We start from the raw sequence: 25,580 nt of genomic DNA on the forward strand, positions 1-25,580 counted from the left end.
ATATGTTTTTAAATTCAATTTAAGTGAAGATGTAAAATGTTTATAATATTGAGAAATAATTTTTTAATATTTTTTTTTTTTAAAAAAATGCTCTTTAAACTGGAAATTGTTCTATAGAAGGATATAAGAGTATTGATATTTTTAAAATATTTTTTTCTATGATGTACAAATGATATGGGATCACATTTAGATAGATTTACATATTTTGTTCATTATAAATGTGAGTTTCTGTTAGTAAACAATTTAATGACAATTCTAATCGGGTGGCCTTAGCAACATAAATCCTTTATATATATATATAGAGTAATCACCTAAGTGTTGAGCATTTTAAGTTATGAGTGACCATATTTCAATAGTGAAAGCTGTTTTTATGTGGTCATTGTTTATTAAAAAAATTTAATATTAATTATTATATATTATTTAATTTACCAATAATATATTTTTATAACAATACATACTTGTTTTCAATTTCTTATCTAACATCTTGATTATATCATGTATATTCAACTATTTTCATAGTATACTTCTATGCAAATCTTTCTTTTCATTTTATTTATCACCTTACCTATTGATCTTTAACATTTCCCACCAACCAATCCTGACATCACATTATCTATCACTCTTTCATCACTTTCCTTACATCAACCGTATTGCCTTAAATACACTGCTAAAGGCATCTACCTTACATTTATCACCATCCATACATAACCCTTGTTTCTTAGACTGTGCTAAATGTACCTACCTTATATTTAATACTTCCATTTTATAAAATAAATAATGATTTTATATTTTATGATTAATTTAATGCTACAATATTAATTCTTTATAAAGGTTCCTGGAGATGTATTTATTTCTCCGGGATCCCTTGGCTCTGGTTGTTTTATATAATTATGAAAGAATGTTTTAACTAATGATTTAACCAGGGCTAAAAAAACTCTTAGAGATAGTTGCCTCCACGTGGCTAAGAGTGGACAACATAAAATCCTAGTTAAATCCGATTTTATGGCTAAAACTATCATTTTTTTAGATTCTGACAAAAAGCAGAGAAGCCCACATCGAAGTCTTAATGCTTATAAGTTAAAATAATCAAACGTTGCAAGATATCGTTTTTATAAATTTTTATTTTATGAGATTTTGAGCCTTTGCATATTATAATATTTATGGTTTACTTAATGTATTAATTCTGAAAACTTTTTAAAGTAAAATGTATATAATCCAACGATAAATATTACGGGCATGAATGGCTCGAAGCACTTCCAAGCCAAACCTTAGATATCTAAACCAATGACCAACTGAGAGTTACTATGGATTTAGATTGGGTGCTCGCTTAAACATCCACACTCTTGCCACCAATGCAACTTATTCAACCTAACGCCCGACACGGCCTAAAATGCAACCTCAGCCAAGGTCGCCATCTCCGGCATAAAGCAATTAATAAAATCATCCATAACGCTTTTAATAAGGCTAAAATACCCAACATCCTCGAACCAACCAACCTTTCATTTCAGGATGGCCTCAGACCAGATGGTTTAACTTGTACTCCTTGGTCCAACGGGAACCTTATTTGGGACGCAATCTGCGTCTCCTCCTTTCCTTCATCAACTAATTCAAACCGTCTTAGGGGAAAATAAAAAAATTTATAAACATTCAAAATTAAAAAACTTACTATTTCAACCAATAGTCATATCAACTAACTACAATTTTTCACAGTCTACATATTTTTTAAAAAACTTTAACGCAAAAAATTTTTAACATAACAAACGAAAATCGCGAATCTATATTTCTTAAACAAAAACTTCAACTAGAAATTTTTAAACACAATTATACATGTTTTTTAAGTACATATTCATTTTTAAATTAAGCTCTTTTTAGACCCTCAACTTATAATATATATTATTTTTATTTTTATTTAGTAATTTTATATATTTTTATATAAAATATTTTAGTGTTTTATCATTTTTTTAAATTAATAAAGTTTATAATTATTAAAAAAAAAAAATTATGTGATGATTATGAATTTTTTTCTATGAGTATAATAGAGTAAATATTGTTTTTAAATTTAATTTATAAGTGAATATGTAAAATGTTGTATATAGAGTGTTGTGATGATTTAATAAAACAGGTTGATGATTAAATTAAAACCCATCCATATAAAAATTTTTAAAAAATGCTCGTTTTAAAATGGAAATTGTTCGATAGAATAAGAGTATTTATATATTTTTTAAATTTTTTATCTATGATGTTCGAATTGATAACATTTAAATGGGTTTACATATTTTGTGCACCATTATCTGAGTATCTTATAGATAAGAATAAAATTTCTAAGCTAAATGATAATTCCAATCGGGTGGCCTTAGTAACAATAATTAATGGGCCGTACAAGATAATCATCTCAATATTTGGCATTTTAACTTATGTTTTTATAGTTTAAAAGTGACCATATTTCAATAGTGAAAACCGTTTTTATATGATCTTTGTTTATCAAAAATATTTAATATTATTATACATTAGTTCATATTTAATTTGCCAATAATATATGTTTAAACAATTCGTTTTATATTACATAAATAAAAATTAAATACCTTCTATAACTATTTTAAGCTATACTCTTATTTGTCACTTTTCTTTAATTTTAACAGGTAAACCAACCTGCTAGTATTATAATAATATATACAGTTAAAAATAATGTTTCTAAAATAAATCTCAATAATTACAAAAGTATTGTATATCAAAAAAGAAAATACAAATCTCAGAGAAGCATTTACGAAGCATATGCAGCGACTATTCTATTTTTGCATCTATATCAGGCGAAATTACATAGAGCAATTTTTGTATCCATTTACTAAACTTATCTAAATATAAGAATTAGAAAAATATGGGCTAAATTTTACTTGATGTTAGAATCTTTGAATTGAATCTATTTGAGATATAATAACCTGGAAATGCTACAAATAGAAATAAAAAAATTAATAAAGTAAAATCATATGGTGGGATTAAAAATATATTTTACCAGTTAGCAAACAAATTAGTCCGGTGACGCCAATATCTTTAGGTTTGGATATTATAGGAGATATGATTAGAAAGAGGCATACCAAAAAGCAAAGTATATGTATACCGATGTTCAACTACATTATTAATATAAAATAAATTATAATTAGAGACATTTAAAAATTAAATTTTTTTGGCCCAAGCTCGTCCGAAGCCTGATGAATAAATTTTTTATAGCTTTCTATAGATGAAAAATGTATCTCAAATCTTATTTTATTTTTCATTTTTAAAATAATAACATTATATTTAAATATTCTAGCAATAACTGAAATGATTAAATGAGGTTTATTTATTTTATTCAATGCTATTTATAAAAATGAATGTGAAATATTTCCCACTTCTTAATTTTTTATTCATTTTTAATTTATTTTAATAATGTCCCACGTGCTGGGTTCTAGCCTGCCCTGCCGGACGTTGGGTTTACCCATTCGGAAAATAATCTTGATTACACGCCTGTTAGTATTCTATAACCCCCTTTTTGAATTGCAAATCAAGAATGTTATATACTTTTATAGGTCGCTCCAAATCTTTCCTTTTGAACCTAAGGTAAATGAGAGCCAAAATACAGAGGCCAATGAAGAAGAAGAAAACGAAGCAGAAAAAATTTATCAGCGTATCGATATCTTTCCCAATCAAATACAGTATCGATAAAAAGCCCTAATATAAATATAAATTATAACTCTAGATCAATAATCATGTAAATAATGTGATGTTAGTTATACCCCAAATCAAAAATTATCTATAAATTTATGTTTTGTTAGTTTAATTTCATAAAAAAAGAATTAATTTTTATAAAATTATACAACAAATCATTTGTCAGATCAAATCATACGCCAATTAATCATTGTCAAAAAACAAACTAAGATTAATATTGCAGGTATTGGCGTGAAATATTTTCCGTGTATCATGGCAAACACCTCTGGCAGTTGTTTTTCTTGTGCTCCTATTAACAAAATCCTATTTTTTTTTAAAATCATAATGATTATTATGAATACTTTTAAAAAATATATGACTGATATATTTTTAGGTTGTTGAAAGTTAACGAATGTTTTTGACATTACTCCGCCATTTAAATTATACCAAATATTTTGCGATATAAATTCAATACCTTCCTGAGGTAAATAATATTCCATTCGCGCTGCCGATGGCGGATAAAGCAACGAAAAATGGCATAATCCAGGCCAATCTTGGGTCAATTTTGAACGAGAAATCCTAATAATAATAGATAATTTTAAATAAAGGCATTGCAACCCTAGTTGTCATCCAGACTAGGAAAGAATAAAGAGGTAGATGAGGGGGGGGGGGGTAATAAGATCACTTTAATTGGGGTTTCTTATCCAAAAATATAACTGAGGGTAAGTATCAGGCCTAAGTATTTAAATCAAACATACAACTTTTGAAGCCCCCAGTTTAGGAGTTAATCCAAATTTATTCTATCGGCGGACTCAAAAATGAAGTTAAAACCAGATGGAAAAAATGTCCATTATATTTATTTTACAAAGCTTTTGTATCAATCATGAAAAATTTTATATACATAAAAATCATAAATTATTATAAATTTAGGTAAAATTTGATAGAAAATTAAAAAAATATTTCTTAGATGTTGAAAAATATTTCAATCTCTGGTTTAAAATAAATGTAAGATATATATATTGAGAGAATTGAATTACGATTTTACAAATGCAACGGCTAAAGATGTCTTTATTTCAGAAGGAGATAAAACCGCTAAATAAGCTACGTTTGTCAACAAATAAACTATAGTCACTATTGGCATTGCAATTATGATGGCTAATGGAAGATTTCTTTGTTTAAATATATAGTGAATATAATAAGATAAAAATTGTTTATTTTTTAAAAAAAGTCCCAATACAAAGATTAATTTTCTTATAAAACGCTTACATATAATATCTTAGAGTTTATGGTTGCGCCCGAAAGATATTTAAAAATTCCAAAAGTTTTAATGTTTTAAGGAAGAATTCTAATGATGATGTTTATAAAATTTTACTAATAATAAAGTATACAAATATGTTTTGGCCATATTTTTTTTTCAATTAAAGAAGGATTTCGTGTTCGAAGAAGTTTTCGAATTAAATTTTTTGAAGTTTTGGACACAGCCTTATCTATTTCTTTTAAAAATATTATCACAATCCAATTCGGAATTTGGTTGCGTTTTTAAACCCTGTTTTAAAAATTCCAAAATTTTAAACTTTCAAAAGATTAAGGAAGCCTAAAAATGATAAAGTTTTAAAAAATTATCACAAATAATATGTTTTGGCCTTATTTTTATTTATTTATTTTATTAATTCTGTGTCCTAAATATATTGAAAAAAACCTCAAAATTTATAAATTTTCGTAAATATAAAATTATAAAACACGCTCGAATCTTCCATTATATTTATTTAAAATTTTGAAATAATGAAAAACAAAAAAAAACAAAAAAATACGAGAATACAATATGAAAGATAACGATGACACCAAATACTTTAATATTATTATTTACTATTGTTTTAATAAAAATTACATAAATTTATAAATTTTAAGCAAAATTCAAAAGAAAAATGATTTTTAACACTATTTTATTTTTATTAAATTAATTTTTTCTTCAAAATTATTTATTTATTTATATTTTTGATATTTAGGACATTGAAATAAATAAAAAATTATGTTGAATAAAATAACATATCCCTTACGTCTTATAAATTTACAATCCTTCTCATTTTAAACGTTTCTCAGCCGCTAAAGCGGAATATAGTTTATATGGCAACGAGAAATTCAATATAATCCAGTAATAAATTTGGTTATGAATAAATCTTTAAAATATAGATTTATAATTTCATGACAAAATTAATTCGTGAAGCCACATTATATGAATTAAATTTTAAAGATTATTCTATTTTATGAATTCCTTCATACACTGAATTCCTCTTCAATGACATTAAAATATATATATAATAAATATTATTTTTTTATTCCCAACATTATTATAAATACATAAAGTTTTAAAATAAATTAACCTGTTAGGATTTTTTAGTTCCTCTGTCACGAAATTCAAGAAGTTCCTTAATATATTTTTTTAAAAACCTTAATATATCCCCTATATGAACTTTTAATTGATATAATTTAGTTTTCCCATAGATTTTTTATATAAAATATAAATGCTTAAGGGTTAACGATATAGTTGCTTACTATTTATAAGATAAGTATTCTAAACATAGAGTTGGGCAGTACCGCGAATACTTGTATCTAAGATACAAGATCCTTTTGTATCTTGTACTCATATTGACATTTTTAATAAAATACTAGTATATCTAAGATCCTTTATTTTGAAAAGAATCTTGTATCTTTTTCATTTTCTTTAAAAAGATACAGAAGCAGATTCTTTTTAATATTCATGTTTATAACATTTCCATATCACACAATGTAACTTTATTTTCTTCATGAAATTTTGTATATTTTCTTTATTTTTTCCTGCTATATTTTAAATATATTGATAACCAAAATTAGTTGGAAATTTTACAGATCACAAAGATAGATAGATTAAAAATAAAAACACCAAAACAAAATAAGTAAAGGTTATATTTTATATGTAATATTTTTCAATTTGTAGAATGTTTAACAATCATAGTAGTGAAGATGAAATTATGGAAATAGGTTCTCCTGAATCAAATCCGAATCTTAAAATTCTAGATGGAAAATTTTATAAAGTAATTCATGTGAAAAAGGACAAATGTCAAAATTGCACAAGTAAAAAAGTTATAAAGGTTGAATAAACTCCTTCCTTTACAAACTTTGTTAAACATATTAAAGTATAGTATATATTTTTATTTTATAATTATTAACATAATAATACCTATGCTTAAGTCCCTTTTAGATAATTGTTATTAAAAATTTTTATAAAAGATGGTTGATTATCAAATTAAAATCATTTTGGATATATATTTTAGGGGTGTACCGATACCACTTTTTAGAGGTCGATCCGATCCGATATTCCTGACATTAAATTGATATCGGCCGATTACCGATCCGATATCATATCTAATTTTGTATTCTGTAAAGATACCAATGGTTTTAATTTTTAATATACTTTTTATAGTATAACATCTATAAATTAACTCTACCATAACTTATGTCATTTAAATATATTATAATGATCAGTTATAGTTTATATTCAATTCAATTGCAATTCTAAAAGTATATAAAATATTTTTATTGTTAAATCACTTTTATGTAATAAGTAATAACATTAATCTATATACATATTAAGTAATAAACAATTATAATATGAAATTTGAAATTAATATTTAAAATAATATTTAACATTAATATAAGATTTCTTTTTAGAAATATCAATATTTCCAATTTATCAGAGGTCAGCTTGGGGCGATACTATCTGAATATCACCAGCTTCACTAAAAACAGATTCTGAAGAGATTATCGCACACTTTTATAAACAGAATGCGCAAAAACATAACATTATGATAGAATGTTTATTAATTAATTATTATTATTAAAAAAATATACATAAGAATGGATTTCGATTTTATTTATAAAAATAAATGATTTCAGATATAACTATTTTTTTAAATTTTATAAAATTTATTTTTGTTAAAGACGCCATTTATATATCGGATCAAATTTTATAATATTGACCGATAACCGGTATTTTAAAATGGGTGAAATATCGGCCTATGAAAAATATCGGCACACCCCTAATATTTTATATTTAATTATTTTTGCAAGTTATTATTAGAGCAAATATTTAAGCTAAATTTAACTTTATTAGTTACTTTTATTTATTTATGATATAAGTAAAATTACATTACAGTATTTATTTACAAAATTTAATCAATTTAAAATGCATTAAATAAAATTGTTATGTATTTAATAATTAAATAATATAATGTTGTACATTATTTTCATATTTTTTATTATAATTAATGATTTTGCAAGAAATATATAAAAAAAAATTGAAAAGAGATTTAATGATATTTATATTAGATATCTGCAAAGTTAGGCCCGGCGGGTCGGGGCGGACTCGGGCCTAATTCTATTTAAAATAATCGGGTTCGGGCCGGGCCTAATATTTAAAAAAAAATTTGGGCCGGGTCGGGTTGGTTGAAATTTTTTTTAAATATATCTAAATTTATCAATTTTATATTGAATTTTTTATGATAAAAATATTTGATTTTATTTATTGAAACTAAACGACATATAACATATGTCTTTTATTTTGAGTAATTATAAAGATTAATTTCTATATTTAAATAAATTCGGGCCGGGCTGGGTCGGTAAATTTTTTTTAAAAAAATCGGGTTCGGGCCGGCAAAACTTTTTTAAAAAAATTTTGGGCCGGGCCGGGCTTGAAAAATTAGGCCCGATGCAGATCACTAATTTATATATATATGATATTACAAATTCAATAATTAATAAGTCATATTAGAAAATAAAACTAATTTAAAAAATATATAAATATCACAAACAAGTAATGATAAATACTTATTAAAGATAATGAATAAAATAAAACTAGTATATTTTTTTAGAGATGCCATTTAGCCATACACTCCGAATATAAGCTATATTTAAAACAACACAGAAAATAACCTGTAACTATAAATTCTAATAAATCATTTGATTTAATTTTTTTTTCTTATTTGCACACTTTCAACTCCCATTAAATATATTACTATCCCTCCTGTTTAAGCTATTAATGGGCAAAAATTATTATTAAAATCCCTGGTTATTATAATTAGATCATCAATAAATATTTTATTAATTATTGCAAATATTCATTCTTATATGAAATAAATAATAAAAACTGTATTTTATAAACTATTTTAATTTAATTGGTAATGATAATTTAAAAATATCTTGTATTTAAGATACTCTAATTTAGTAAAAGATACAAGTTTCTTTTATCTTGTATCTTTTTGACATTTTGAAAAAGATACTAGTATCTGTATATAAGATTCATTTTTTTATAAAGAATCTGTATCTATATCTAGATTCTTTTTCCGGAGAACCTGCCCAACTCTGACATGCTGTTATATATTTCCGGAAAAATTAGATTTAAAATTTAAAAAACATGCTCAAAAAATTATTTAAAGTAAAAATAACACATTGCTTGAAAAAAAAACACATTGCCACAAACATATAAATTCATAATAAGAATTAATCAGAATAATTGATTAATTGGATCAAAAGAAAAATGCTTATAAAGATATTATACAATTTTTTAAATATTTTTTTTTATTATAACCTTTATTTAAATCTCCACTTTATTGGCTAATAAATTTTTCTATTTTATCAGAGTTTGAAATGTTCTTCAAAACAAAAAATCTTCAAAATTTTGATTTCTTAAGATTTTTTAAGAGAAGAATTTTTTGGGAATACTTAAACAAGTTATTCGATAAAATTTTACCTAAAATTTTAAATCTTTTTTGTAGAAAATATTGTATAAGTACTTTTGCGATTCATAAAAGATTTTTAAATCTTAAAAATAATCTTCAATTTTGTGATCTTCGAAAATTTTTACTCAAAATTTTGGGCAAAAAAAAATCTTCAAAAAATATTGATTTATTTTTAAACTCCGAAATTTTAATTCTATATATCAAAATATGGGTAAGATAAACTTGAAAAAAATATTTAACGAATAATCGAATAATCAAACCATCCGGCGAAAGCAAATAATCCCGAATAAAATGCCAATGACAAATCTTTGCCAGTATTTGTTCCCACGAATGCATTGTGAAAGTTATCGGTATTTCCTATCATTACAAATATAGCATAAAAAGAAAACAAATCTTATATATAATTATAAAGATAATGTAAAAGAGTTTCTCTTTTACCATTCACAATAGAGTTTTCAGCTTATTTTCCTTCCCGTGAAATGAAGATTATAGGTCTATTTGAGACTATCCTGGATTCGATATAGTATTTTTGTATTCCGAAATTTTATCGCTCACTTATTAAGGGGGGGGGGTGGTTCATATATTTAAATGTATGTTTAAAATTCAAGTGTCGTTCCCTTATTAGCATTAGGCTATTAAAATAAAAAGAGATCTTTTAATGATATAGAAATTGTTTTGAAAAATTATTTATTTAAATTTTATTTACCTTGAAACAATTTGACAGCTCCACAAATTATTATCACAAACAAAGCGATCAGCTTGCAAGCCGTAAATATATCTTGTAATTTCATAGCCAGTTTCACGCTTGCGCAGTTGATAGCCATCAATAACACTATGTACATCATTAAAATAAAAATTAGGATAGTTTATTTTTTTGTTAAAAATAAATAGTGTTGTTAGATTATTAAAAACAGATAACATAATTTTTTTGCTAAAAATTTTTTATACAAACCTGGAGAACGAAATTTCAAATTTCGCAAATAATATTGGTTAAAATCTTAATTTAAAATAGACAACAAGTCCTTTTAACAACACTAAAAATAAAAGCCTAACTTAAAATAATTGTTTTTAAGGATTGGCTTCTTAGAGTCCTTATCATTTGTTTAAGTTGGTGGCATAATTTTATTTTAAATGGAATGTCTCATAAAAATATATGCACTTTTCATATGGACCTATAGAATAATATGTTATATTATATTTAATGAATGTATTTAAGATTTATAGTCTAGTCTAGTACATTATAACAAGTTTATAAGAAATAAGGAGATCATATGGTCAATTTAAGGGTCCAATTCCGTAATCTTTTAATCCTATAGTTTTCAATATTTTAGATTCTTATATATATGCCCTGGTCCATAGTTTTTATTTCTTGTTAGTTTAAAATCATATTTAACAAATTTGCGTTGAACGATTGCAAAAATTAAATATTCCATTTTTTATTACGATTACTAATTCTGTAAATGCGAATTTATTAACTAATTGGCTAATGACGAATGCTAAAACAAATTTATGTTTTTCATAATCGAATTCAAACTTTTTATCAACAAAAGAGGTAAATTTTATTTCTTTAAAAAATTTTCTGCCCAGTATTTTTAGAAATATTAGGAAATGCCTCCCCAAAATTACCAAGCGATGCTAATTAACGGAATAAAATTATGGTTTGAAGATGTATTTTAATAATTTTTAGATTTCACGGTCTCTCTGCAATGGTTGTTATGAGTAGCGATTATGTCGATACATTAATATGTGTGATAGCAGACCCAGTTGTCAAGGGATGAGGGATTAATCTATTTATTTTTTTCCCTCTTAGATAATAAAATTATTCAAAATAATATATTATATGAGTATTTTTTTGTAATAATTTTTATTTATTTATAATAATTGATTTTCAAAATTTTTATCAAATAAAGAAGAGCGCTAATGCTCAACACAGCGTTCACTAGGCTAAACACACTTTCAACTAGCGATGAGGATGGGAGGGCTGTTTTATATATAGTAGATAAAAAGAACTTATTGGGAGAATTTATTTAAAATATTTAAAGAAGGATCATTAAAAAAAAACTTATTGAATCATCTTTACAAGAATATTCATTCAGATCCTCCTCCATTATTTTTTATCTTTATCAGAATTTAATCTGAATTCATATTTTTGCTTTCATATGTTTTTTTAGATTTGAGGCTAGACATCGAGGTATTTGAATAAGGGCACAATCTACAATTACAATAATTAATGCCCTTAGTTTTCTTTATCTGTGTAAAAAATGTTTCATACTAGGGCCAGGCGGAGTTAAATTCCCTTCATTTGAAGTAATAAATACAATTTACATATATTCTTTATAAAATAAATTAAAATATTTGAGAATATAAATTTAATTAGATTAACAATCATGACTATAAAATTCAACAACAATAATATAATAAATAAAATAAAATAAAAATAAAGTACTTTTGTGACTGATCTGAAATAAAAACTCGGCTTAAATTGTTTATAAATTTTAAATAATATAATATATAATAAAATAAATTATATCTTTAAAAAAAAATTTAAAGTAACGACTATAATTTTGAGTTACTTTTATTCAAAAAAAAAGAAACGCGTAAAAGAATGCGTTCCTTGTAATGATGACCTTCCTTTTCTTCAAAAAAGTAACGACGTTGCATTTATCCACGTTACTTTACCATTATTTCAGCCTATTCTTTCCATCCCTTCCTATCTCATATGCTTAATTTTTGTTTATTACGTTTTTTATAAAAAATAATTTTAATTTCCAGGTCATGATTTTTTAAAACTTAATAGCCGACCCATTATAAGAGCAGCTAATAAATTTATTTATACATTTTCTATTTTTATATGCTTAAAGGTGTTTTAAATTTTCTTATAATATAATAAATATTATAAATTTTTATGTGATCCTATTATGCTAATTTGTTATTTCCTATAAATGTTTTATTATAAAATAAACTTATTTTCTTTTTCTCATTTTTGTAAAAACTTTAATAGTTTATTTAAATCAATTTTTTTTTAAATTTTCATAACTTATAAAAAAAATTCAGAATGAACCGATATAAAATTTGATATTATCAAGGGTCAATTTTTTTTTAAAAATATTCATAACTTATAAAAAAAAACCAGAATGAACCGATATAAATTTGATCAGAAAATAACCGGAAATGAAACTAACCCGTTTTAAAATTTAAAATTATATACCGGATAGAACTGGACTGTTATTCCAGACGATTTGACACCCAATTCATAATATTTTTTTTTTAAAATGCATATAATTTTAAAATTAAATATTTTATGAATCTAAATTATTTGTTTTTTTAAAATATTTATATTGATTTCTTATTTCAATTTTTTTTTACAATACAAAAGTTTCTAAAACTTATAAAAATCCTTATATTAAATTTCATTTACTTTAATACTCAATTATGACATATAATAACTCTCAGTAAATTAAAAAACTTTAAAAGCAGAAACTTGCAAGATTTGGCCAGGAACCCTAGCCAGAACAGTTCTAACAATAGTATGAATTTGAAAATCCAGACTTAGCTTAAAAATTTTCTTCGTCAGGTCTATTTAAAAAAAATCTAATTTAAGTTATATTGGAAAATTTTAGAAAATATAATGGAAACGCTTAGTATTCATTTAATTTTTATATTTTTAATTTCTCTTTGAAATGAATTGCTAAATACAGACAAATTAAAGAATTTTAAAAAATACAGAGCTAAGCTTAAAGATAAAAAATATATAGTTACATAAACAGCTGCCTATTTAGTGTCAAATCAGGACCAATATAATCCAACCGGATTCCGTTTAAAAAATGAGATGTTTTAACGGAAATAAGTTTTATGTTACGGATCTGAGATAATTTTTATATCTATTTTAATTATAATAATGCATATAATTAGAAATTGATATTAGCTTACTCAATCCACAAGCAGCGAATATTCTAGCTATGTCATCAGATCTCTTGTTAAACATATCTTTTGATGATGTATCATATAGAAGATTATCGCAACCAATAGTTTCGAATTTCAAAAACGGTTTTGAAATATAATACCCGAAAGCTAGGGAGACTATGGCTAATAATAATGGTCTCACTACGATGATATTTACCCAAAGATATATAAATCCAGCCAATCTTCCAAAGGCTACTAGAATATAAGCGTAATCTCCGCCACTTCTTTTGATAGTCGTCCCTAGTTCAGCGAAAGATAGAGCACCCAACATAGAGAATATTCCGGAAAGGGCCCAAATAACTAGGCTAGCCCCCGGACTACCACTATAAATCAAAGAACCTCCCGGAGTTATGAATATGCCAGATCCTATTATGCAACCTACTATAATAGTGACGCCATTTAAAAGAGTGACGCTTTTTTTCATCTCCACATTCCCAGCGGATGGTGCAGATAAGGTATCCATTCTTATAACCAGTTTTAATTTATAATATGTAAGATATTGGTTGTATTTGCTACTTTTTTTGTAAAATAAATTAAAATTTTATCATCAAAATTATGAAAGAAAAAGATCATTTATCATCTTTTATGATGACGCAGACAAAAAAATAAATAGTCCACCCATCCTTAAGGGGATAAAGATATATTTCATTTTAATTTTAAATAAATAAGATATCTTAGCCGAATTAATTTTATAGCGAAAAAAAATAATTTTTTTAAATGATAGTTTATTACTATAAAAATGAAGGTTACATCAATGATAATATTGGGGGGGGGGGGGGGGGGGGTCAATAAAAATATGATCGAATGATGAAATATTTGTTTTCGATTCTTTTAACCCTTCACCACATAGGTGGAAAAAACTCCACAGGTGGTATTATCACCAAAATAAATTTTTTTAAAAAAATGCTAATTTAACTTATATTTATCAATTCTATATTGAACTGATAATTTATAACAAAACATCAAATATTAAAAAAAAATATTTAAGATAAAATTATCGTGTATATTAGAAAAAATCATTCAGGAGATACAAGAAGCATAATTATTACATATAAATAATATAGGCAGTTTCTTTTTAGTTTTTCATTTTTGGACAAGAATAACAACTTGCTTCTTTGACTTGTATAGATCCATCAGTTATGATAAGTAATGAAATGATTCTCATCTAAAGTTCAAATGCTAATCATAGCATTTTTATTTCGAATATTTCCCTTCCCCCTTAACCCTTTAATATTTTTCTTTGAGGATGATATTGCTTATAAAAAAAATTGACTAAATAAATAAATAAAGATAAATAAAATATGATATTATAAATTTTAATATTAGTTTAGTTTAACGAAAAAGAAATCATTTGCATTATTTGTTTTATTAATATTAATTTTTTTAAAAAAAGTAATTAAAATAAACTATGATAACTAATAAAATGATATAATTATTTAGACCATCTTTAACATCTTGTAATGAAAAGCTAATTCATTTTTCTGACATTCACATTTCTATTCTGCGCATATCTGAAGGTATTTTATTTTATAATTTATCACGTGATAGGGAAGCGGAAGGGATGGATGAGGATAGATTGATAAAATATTTATTTATCTCTAGAAAATCACATTAAATGATTTTTTTACAGTAAATTAATCAAAATGGGTAGTATATTTTATTATAGAAAGATAAATGTTTTAGAGTATTTATAAAATATTTAGCAATATAAAAAGAAATAAGCTAAAATAAAATTGTCCAACCAGTTTTTTAGATGTCTTTCATTTTAATTTTTGCAAATGATTAATTATCTTTTAAATTCCAATATGGATTATATAAATACAAAGCTCTCCCCCATAGTCCTTAATATGCCTATGCTTGTGACCTTTGAAAAATATGTTAATGATTGGGTTCTGGCCTCTTACGTCATGATTGCAAATATGGAGGAGGCATTTGGGTTCAGTTTTTTACCCTAAATCCCCCCCCCCTCTCCTATATAAATTATAAAATGCGCTTTATAAATAAAGTTAAAACTAGCAGGGCAAAAAATTATACCAGTCTGCATGAAAGTGCACATAAATTCAGGCCGTGTAATTAGATTTAAAAAATCAAACAGAGTGCCTCCGCGTTTCATGAAAATTTTAATAGGCCAGCTCGGGCATTAAAATTTTGATATATTTTTTTGAATTTTAAGCTATTTTCTCAAAGGGTGTGTAGTAAACGAATTAGAGTTGTTAAAAGACTCGATTTGAAACGATTTTTAAAAACGACTAACTCAATATTTTAACCAGAAAAATATTGCAAACCTAGAGATTTCGGTAATAGATATTCAAATGTGTGTTTCATCTATGAACAAAGTCTTCAGGCTTGCGTAAAATTTTTTTGGATAAAATATTGAATAGTAAAAAAAAAATTTAGTCTCGGCAATATAAATAAATTCTATTTATTTTTCTCGTAATAATTTTTCCAATTACCCCTGAATTTTTCTATTGAAAGATTTTTTTTTTTACATTGCCAAAAATAAAAATGAATTAATATATTTAAAAAAACAAATGATGTAATGTAAAAAAATTTTTATGAGTCTAGCTTTATTTCGATTTAAAACGATGGATGACAATACAATTTACAATAAAAGATTTAGGCTTATAAAAATAAAATATATATAAATTTATTTTTTTGTAAAAAATAATGTAATGTTGAATATGGTTTAGGGAATTTTTTTTGATCAAATCTATTTCCTGAGAATGAGAAAACAAATATTTAAATTTATATAAGGGTTGGAGAAAAAGATTTGAGAAACTCTAATAGCGACGATGAAACTAAGAGTGCTCCAATATATTATATAAAAATTTGAATTATATAATAATTTTATTTATTAAAATTCTTATAAATGCGTCGCCTATGAGACGATTTTATATTCAGCGCATTAATAACTCATCGTTGAAAATTCTTTGATAAACAGCTGTCATCAAATTGTATCTCTATCAATGGTAAAATTTAAAAAAAATACAAAGGCAATGTTCTGTTTCATCTTATTTCTAAACATTAGGCTGTTTAACTGTCTAGATAGCTTCCTCTAAGTCTTGAAAGAAATGGGGTATTAAAATGTATGTATGTAACATCTCTTTGTAATTCTTTTCAAGCCAAAATATTTATTTAATATATACATAATTAAATACAAACAAAAATAAGGTGTCCTAGTTTAAAATCTATTTATCTTTGGCTAAACAATAACAAGTTTCAAAAATAAAGCAAACCAGGATATAAGAACTTTGTTATTATCCTGATAATTTTTAAATAAATACTGATCATTTCGTATAAAATAGGTAACAGCCTTAAACTAAATCTCAAGAAATTCTAAATAGAAATAATATAAAACTTAATATAAGTTTTAAAAACAATATTTCAGCTCATCATTAAAATATGGACACTGCACACAAAGATTTCGATTCTTCATCATCAACGGGAAGCAATGGAGAAGCAAGTGGACGTATTCAACTTAAGAAAAGCATGGGTCTACTAAATGGTGTAACAATAATAGTTGGGAGTATAATAGGATCCGGGATATTCATTACACCTAGTGGAGCTTTGATAAAAAGTGGGAGCGTTGGTGCTACAATTATCGTCTGGTTCGTGGCTGGTATATTTTCTACCCTCGGGGCTTTATCGTTCGCTGAGTTGGGTAAAAAATATAATCTCTTTATATGTTTTACTTATTTTAAACATTTATTTATTATCTTTAAGTTTACATTTAAGGTTCAAGTTGAAATATTCTGACATCTTCAGCTCCTAGAGAACAATTCTGAAATATCTACAGTGAATCAGGTAAATATCTAGGTCAAAAGCTAGTCCACAATTTTGCATACATTTTTAAATAAACAATTATTCGCAAAATGCACAATTTTCTACTAATACAATTTTAAACATATAAGGCGACTACTAATAAGTTTTAATCTCCACGTATATGTAGAAAAATTTCATATAAACGATAGTTTTTTCATACGCTAGAACTTTAAGTAAATCTCCTTCTACATTGGTAAAAAATCAAGATATTTCCGCCATTCACCGAATATATCTAGTGTTGAATCCGGATTACTCACTGGTTGCTGAAAATGCGGGATATTGTGTTTTTCTAATATTTTTAGTTGCCTTTTAACAAAACAATCATATATTTTATGAATCTAAAGTTGTTGAGTATAGAATATATAAATTTTATAAATAAGGTGGGATTCTTCTTGAACATGCTTATAAAAAAAGACTGTTCAGTTTTATAATTACTAAAATAGTAGAATATGGCTAAAAATGTCATTAGAATTTTTTCAAAAAGATCTAATTAAACTCAAACAACCCGATATAAATACTTTTAAGGTACCACCATATCAAGGAGCGGAGGTGAATATGCCTACATATTAGAATGCTTCGGGAGGGTTCCCGCGTTTTTATACCTTTGGGTAAATATTCTAATGGTGAGGCCCATTATGTTAGCCATTGTATCGATGGCGTTCGGTTACTACTTACCTAAGCCGTTTCTCACTTTTATGGACGATTCAAATCTGACCCTAGAACAAACAAAATTTTTGGACGATTTAGCTAAAATTATAGCCGCTATAGGCCTGAGTATTTTAGATTTTATTTGAATACCATTATTTGCTTTTTATTTTTAAAAAAAATTAAATTTGGATACCTCCTATAACTTTTACATGTTGATCAGACCATTATAGTAGATAAATTATTATTTATAGCAGTTTTCTTTAAAAAGATATATATTTTTCCTGCGGCACCTTTTTTTGGTATTTAAATTAGTGATATGCGTCGGGCCTAATCTTTCAAGCCCGGCCCGAAATTTTTAAAAAAGTTATGCCGACCCGGCCCGAACTCGAAATTTTTTTAAAAAAAATTTACAGACCCGACCCGGCCCAAATTTATTTAAATATAGAAATTAATTTTAATAATTACTCAAAATAAAAGACATATGTTATATGTCTTTAGTTTCAATAAATAAAATCAAATAATTTTATTTTACATTAAAAATTCAATATAAAATTGATAAATTTAGATATATTTTAAAAAAAATTCCAAGGTCCGACCCGACCCGGCCCAAATTTTTTTTTAAAATATAGCCCCGGCCCGAACTCACTTATTTTAAATAGAATTAAGCCCGAGCCCCGGGGCCGGGCCTAACTTTGCAGATCTCTAATTTGAATGATATTATATGTCTTTTTTTTGAAAAAATCATCAAGTACTACTGGTTATAATAAATTCAATGAGCGTGAAAATCGCCATTAAAATTCAAGACATTTTTACTATTGGGAAACTGATAGCTTTGGGTTGCGTTATATTAGCCGGGGTCGTAAAACTATGTCAAGGTAATTATTAATATTTATTAATTTTAAGAGTAAATTTTGAAAAAAATTTTTTATATACAATGAATGAGTGAATGAAAGAAAGAAAGAATAAAAAAATATATAATTTAAAATATATAACAATAGGTCATGTTCAAAATTTTCAAAACCCATTCGAAGGGACAAATTCCATAAAAGACGTTTCATTAGCCTTATATTCCGGGTTATTTGCATATGTGGGATGGTAATATTTTTTAATACATTATTTATAAATATTCAATTTTTAATCGGTTTCTTTTAGAAAAGTATATATTTTTCCGATTTGCAATATATAAAAAAACTTAGGATCAAATTACAATATAAGTTTACTTTTAAATCATACTCATACGTCAAAAATTCTTTTGTGATTAGATTAATGTCATATTATTCTAAATCTAAAATGTGTATCAATTTTTTATCTTATATTCGATAATTAACTTCAATACCATTTAAATTATTCTACTATATTTTGTGAATTGGATTTATATTTTATTTTAAAATTAATGTTGTTAATTTAAATTCTAGCTTAATATTTAAAAACTTATGTCATTACTTATTTAGGCCATATACCTATAAAGCTAATACTACCTCAAATGTATAAATCACATAAAGTTTTTTTTCCTCGGTTTGAATATCATTGTCTTTGATGATCTTTGTCCGATCTTATTTATTAATAATCTTCATTTATATACGATATCTTGAATAAATTTGATTAGCTGTAATATTGGTTATTTTACTTATATTTTATAACTTTTTATATTATACCCATCTATATTCTTTGTTTTAAGCACTAGTAGCGCATAGTGAATGAATGATTAAAATTAACAAATTTTATTGCAAATTAGCCAATTGACTCCCTTTTTTTGTCCATGCTAGGTCTCTAGATTTATGAAAATGACTTCTTATTTGGAGATAAAATAGAAACTCCGGATCACTTTTGATATGTAGAATTATAATAGTCAATAGAAGATCTCTAAAAGATTTTAAAAAGTTTCTATAAGATTAAAAAATTATCAATAAAGAAAAGTCGTCTAAAAAGGTCAAAATAAAAATGTTTTCTTTGCCATTACTTGCGGAACTCGCGATTCTAGTAAAAACGTATGGTAGATAATATATATATCAAAATATGCTTTCTGATCAAATTTGATTTAGCTCAAATGGTTGAGAATTTGACGTTTTCTTTGTTACCCAATTTATGTTACCTTCCGGTCTCCCCTATGTTACAAGGAACTTCAAATCAAAATTTTTTTTATCAATCAAACGACTATAAACCAAACCATAAAAACATAATCTCTTTAATATTCAAACTTTCTTATTCCCGGTTCGAAAATTATTTTACTCGACGGGATTTTTATTTTGGATCCGAACCCGGCCCGAAATGTTTAATGCATTTTTATATATAAAAAAATCAAATGCTTCCTTCCAATCTTTTTTAAAAAAAATAGACCCTGACCGGACTATGCACTGACTTGTATGGCTCAATTTTCTAATCATTCTTAACGATATGTCAAAATCTTTTTTTTTTAAATTCGACTTTCGCAAATTATAAAAATTTTTAGAATGTTTTGTAAGTGGTTTTACTTTTTTTCATTAAAGTTCCGAAAGTTTGTGAATTTAAAATTTTGATATTTTGGATACAAACTAAGAAAATAAAAACTTTTTTTACAGATCCAAAGGTCAAAAATTACAACCCGGGTATGACCGAAATTTCTGAAAATAAATTTAAATGGCGTCAATTAAAATAGCATATTTTGATATTTATAACATTCATTAGCTTCTTGTATTGTTTAATACTCTATGAAGCAAAGATACCTCCATGATTATTCAAATGACCTCATTTTTAGAAAAAAAACTGGAATGAACAAAATAAAACTATTTTTTTAAATACCTTGCCATGCTTGATATTATAAAACCCAGGCTCGGCCAATAAGAATTTTAAAATAAATTAAGCCGAGTCATGAAATGGGTACTTCTGAGAATGTAATATACCTTTTAAACGTATTTCAAAGATAGCATCACTTTATGTCGAAATCTATTTTTTTAAAATAAACCAAAATATTATGTTTAGGCTGCTTTTCTGAATAGATTTCAGAATAAAAAACAAAAATTAAATTCTAGCTGCCTTATTTATTTATTTTTTATAACTAAAATAATTGTATATTTTTTTTTAAATTTAATTACAAGGAATTTCTTGAATTGCGTAACCGATGAGCTAAAAAATCCTTACAGGTAATAGTGAAATAATTTAAAATTATATTCTTTACAAAGTTTTATCTTTTTTAAAATAAATTTGATTGTGATATGGTGGATATATTTATTCAAAAAAAAATACATAAGAGTTCTACTGATACAACGTAAAAGAGGCCTTTCTAATATCACTTTTGAATATTTTCAACCTTCAAAATGGCCATAGAGTCTAACTTGACAAAATTCCGACTCAAAGTCTCATAAGATGAAATAATTTTTTGGCTGGACCTTAAAAATTAAGTCCAAGACGTGGCTCTAATAATAAGGTTTTTTAGGCCCCGCAATTTGGGCGAAAGAGTTTTATGATCCGAGTTGGTTTCGAATTTTGCAAAAAAAATTCTTAACCTTATGAGAATAAGCAAATTTGTCTATTTTTTTCTTCATAAAAAATTTTTACGGGTCAGGCCAGACAACTTTTATAAAAATATCATAAGTAGGTCTGACATGACAACTTCTACAAAATTATTTCACGAGCCGGGCAAAAAAGTTTACAATGTACCGAAAACCCCATTTAAAAATTTTCAAGGAATTCTATGTTAGTAATCATACCCGAAATACTCTTAAATGCTTCTATTAATGAATGAATGGTTAAGTCGTTTATTAATATAAATAAAGATAATTTTGGAAATGCTAACTTATATAGCCTAACCAACTTTTGAAATATTTTATTATTTTTTGATAAAACTCTTAGATTTCAAAAACCGAAAAATAATATTTTTGATAAAAATACATATTATATAATATAAAATATTTAATTTTAATCAGAAATCTGCCTCTCTCTATAATTATCGGAATGCCCATAGTAACCATAGTATATGTCTTAACAAATATAGCCTATTTCGTCATTTTAACACCGAGAGAAATAATCGATTCTAAAGCTGTCGCGTTTGTAATTTATATTATATATTATTATTTTATTTCACTCAGAGTTGTTAAAGAGCGACGCTCCTGAAATGCCGCTACACTTTTTCAAAATGAGCGGGAGCTAGCTCCTTTTAGGACCGGAGTGGAGGAGCGTCGTTACACCGCTCTTTTAAATTTAATGTATAAATTAAATTATTTTTAAAATATTAGTAAATCTACTTATTTGTTAATTAAAATTCAATAAAAATGAAATTTTAATGCAATATTAAATGTTGAGCCTAGTTTTATATTTATTTACATCTAATTAGTTAAAACATTAAAAATCAAGTTTTTCTTTCTTTTTATATTGAAAATTTCTTGGAGAATCTTGTAAGTCATATTAATATTCATTTTATAGATAGATGATAAAAAATAGTTTTTCATATTATGGATCCAGACATCATAGAAGAAGAAATCGAAATAAAAAATTAATTATCTATTTAAATTACTTTATTTTCAAATGTTTATAATGGCGAAAATATCATTGTGGCTATTATCCATCCTGCCTTCAAATTAAATTGGGAGTGGATAAAAAATGCGCAAAATATTGAACTAAATTACAAATAATTTTTTAAGAGGACATATTCCTGATGCAAAAATAGCTACTAGTTCACGGGAACCCTGATGAAATTGATCATCAGGAATATTTTGGACAAATATTTTTTAAATAATGATATCAAAATTACTATTTTTGATAAATTTCCTGAATTGAAAAATATTTTTATAAAATACAATACCCCGCTTCCCTCTGCTCCTGTTAAGCACCTGTTTAGTATTGCTAAGCAGGTTTTAGGGGAGAGGCGTGGATGTTTGTTAGATTCAAATCTATTAAATTTATTACTTTTAAAAGCTAATAAAAGATTATAAATATTTTAAATATATCATTTAAAACTTTTTTGATAAAAAATAATATGATTTTGTTTCGTGTACTTTCTAAAAAAATGAAAAACTAAGGAAAGGCTATTTGAGTGGCATCCCATAACTTGGAGCGGGAGTTAGCTCCTTTAGTAGTGAGAGTGGGAGCTAGTTTTTTTGAGAAGGTAGGAGCGGGTGCTAGCTACTTTAAAACGGAGCGTAACAACTCTGATTTAAACTCATTTTTTTCCCCAAAGATATCTTTATATACCCAAAGATTCTTTTTTCATGCAATATTTTTTGTAACCCTATTGTCATGACTTAGGGGAATTGTAGGAATTTTTTTTTTAACTCACACCAAAAATACCAATTTCATATTTTCAATCAATAATTAATCGCCAAATTAATCATGGTCAAAATGAAGCAATATATTAAAAATAAATCCGATCAAATAAATATCTCATAATATATTACATTTTAAGGATTTTGCCTCCAAATTGGATTACCGATTGGCTTGGGTCATGCCAATATTTGTCTCTTTATCGGCTATCGGTAGCGCTAACGGTATTTTGTTTACATCTGGAAGGTAATGTCGAGTTTTATATTTAATTATTAAAATATTGTGTTTAAAGATACCCTTTCTGCAACAGATATTATTTATATAAATGGTTTATTTTAGCAACCGCTATATTATTAAATAGAAATAAGAAATTTTTTTAATTAAAAACATTAAAATAGCTTTTGTAAAATTTGGTATTATTTACAAAGTATCATTTTACATTCATATTAATTATATATTATAAGTAAAAAATAATAATAATCCAATTTTATATTTTTAAGAATTTTGCTCATAGGTGCTCAAGAGAAGCAACTACCAAACATATTTTCTATGATACACCTGACAAGACTTACACCTATTCCCGCATTACTTTTATTAGTAACACCTGTGATATCTATATATTTTTAAATAATGGTATTATACTGGTTATTTATTTTTAAAGCCTAAGATTTAAAAATTATTATTGTTACTTATAAATAAAATTTTGATCAGAAGAGCACTAAACGTAATTTATAAAGAACACCTTCTTTTTTGCCAATTTATGCCAGTCATTCCCGGGTAAGGTTCTATTAATAAATGCTTTTCAAAATGTTCTATATATTTGCCACCTCTGTAGGTTCAAAGGTAACACCCCCCCCCCCTCATGGAGTCTTCATCTTTATCAATATTATAAGTTTCTGTATATAATTATTTCTATTATATTTAACTGGAAATTCTAGAATAATTTAATATAACTCCATATCTAATTGATATGATAATCATCCTTTATTTTTAGCTTACATTAATTTTTAAATTCAAAAATAATTATTAATCTCTTTAAAAAAAATTAAAACTTTTATCATTTAAGATAAAAAATTTATTTAGAATTTAATTTTTATAAATTAAATAAATAAATAAAAGTGTTTTAAAATTGATCATTCTATGCATTCATAGTACCCACTATGCTATGTCGCTAATGCTCCATACTATATTCTAAAACTAATCGCCTGAATATTTTTTTACGATTATAGCATAGTTTAATCAACTTATAATTTTTTTAAGTTTTATTATATTTTCTTCATGGCTAGAGATAAGAGCATAAATATAAATATTCGAAGATCCTTATTAACTCATATAAAAGTGCAAATTCTGAAAAAGATATAAAATTAGCCAAAGTCGATCGACGATTAGAAATATATTACAGGGATAAAAATACCGATAATTTTGAGCCTACTAAAAATAGGGAACTTCTAAGGACAACAAAAGAGGATTCTATGAAAAATTATTTCAAATCGGCATATCTTTTCTTCAAAAATATAATTTGATGAGATTTATGCAATTTAGAGATAAGTTTTCATATCAATTAGGATAACATTCAATAACTTATTATTCCTTATAAAAGGGTTAAAAAAATTTCCGTTTACATCATACTATTTAATAAGCATAAGAAAGTTACAATTTCAACATTAGAATAATAATACAATGGGTAAACAATCAGTGACAGATCAAAATTATAAAAATATTTAATGAATGACATAAGCAGGAACGCTTCCTAAATCGTTTTTGATTCTCTCGCAACAATTTATTAGTATGTGAAGAAAACTATATCTTACTCAAGATGATTCGTCTTGTTGTGCCGTTATAAAAAATCTTGAAAGGACTGCAGAACATGATCCATTTGAAAACATTTTGAGTTTACTTAAACGGTAGTGATGTTAAACAGCTCGATTTCTAAAAACGGGGAACCTAATATTTTAGAAAATATATTAAGCAACCTGGATTTTGATCACATATTAACGAAATCGTGAGACTTGAGTATCTTTTGTTAATTTAAAATTGACTAAATCGAGCCGTTTAACAAAACTAAATGAGAAATAAGTAAGCAGCGATGTAGAACAAAGGACTCTTTGTTGAATAATAAATTAAATTAGACAAATTATAGTCCCATAAAGGCAAAATATCAGTTTTATGCTGGGCCAAAATAACGATAGAGTAATAAATACTTATATTTTTTAAATCAAGTATATTTTAATAATTTATATTAAATTTTGTTCATTATATATTGATATTTTATTTTTAAAAAAGAGTTTTTGAATTTATTTTTATGTGTTCGTGATATTCATTTAAAATTTAATTTTTTTAAGCGAAAAAAATAAGTGGTCAAACATCAATTCAATGAAACATGTGTAGTTTGTATTTTTTTATATGAACGAAATTTATTTAAATAAAATAAACATAATTATGCATTTCATGAAATGT

The 25,580-nt window shown here is 25.3% G+C and overlaps 1 protein-coding gene and 1 pseudogene across 1 annotated transcript; one reads left to right on the forward strand and one right to left on the reverse strand.

The window, feature by feature from the left end:
• Window positions 1-1,504: 1,504 nt before the first annotated feature.
• LOC135930144 (large neutral amino acids transporter small subunit 1-like) lies at window positions 1,505-13,881 on the reverse strand (annotated as a pseudogene).
• A 2,939-nt stretch (window positions 13,882-16,820) lies between these two features.
• Window positions 16,821-24,646, forward strand: LOC135930145 (large neutral amino acids transporter small subunit 1-like). The gene is made up of 8 exons (XM_065466930.1): window positions 16,821-17,079; window positions 17,766-18,014; window positions 18,638-18,763; window positions 18,887-18,983; window positions 20,963-21,007; window positions 21,791-21,914; window positions 23,266-23,369; window positions 24,463-24,646. The coding sequence occupies exons 1-8, from the start codon at window positions 16,821-16,823 to the stop codon at window positions 24,644-24,646; spliced, it is 1,188 nt and encodes a 395-aa protein (XP_065323002.1).
• The last annotated feature ends 934 nt before the right edge of the window (window positions 24,647-25,580 follow it).

Source organism: Gordionus sp. m RMFG-2023, chromosome 5 (assembly GCF_954871325.1).
Source record: "Gordionus sp. m RMFG-2023 chromosome 5, tfGorSpeb1-WG-v2, whole genome shotgun sequence".
Taxonomy (NCBI): domain Eukaryota; kingdom Metazoa; phylum Nematomorpha; class Gordioida; order Chordodea; family Parachordodidae; genus Gordionus; species Gordionus sp. m RMFG-2023.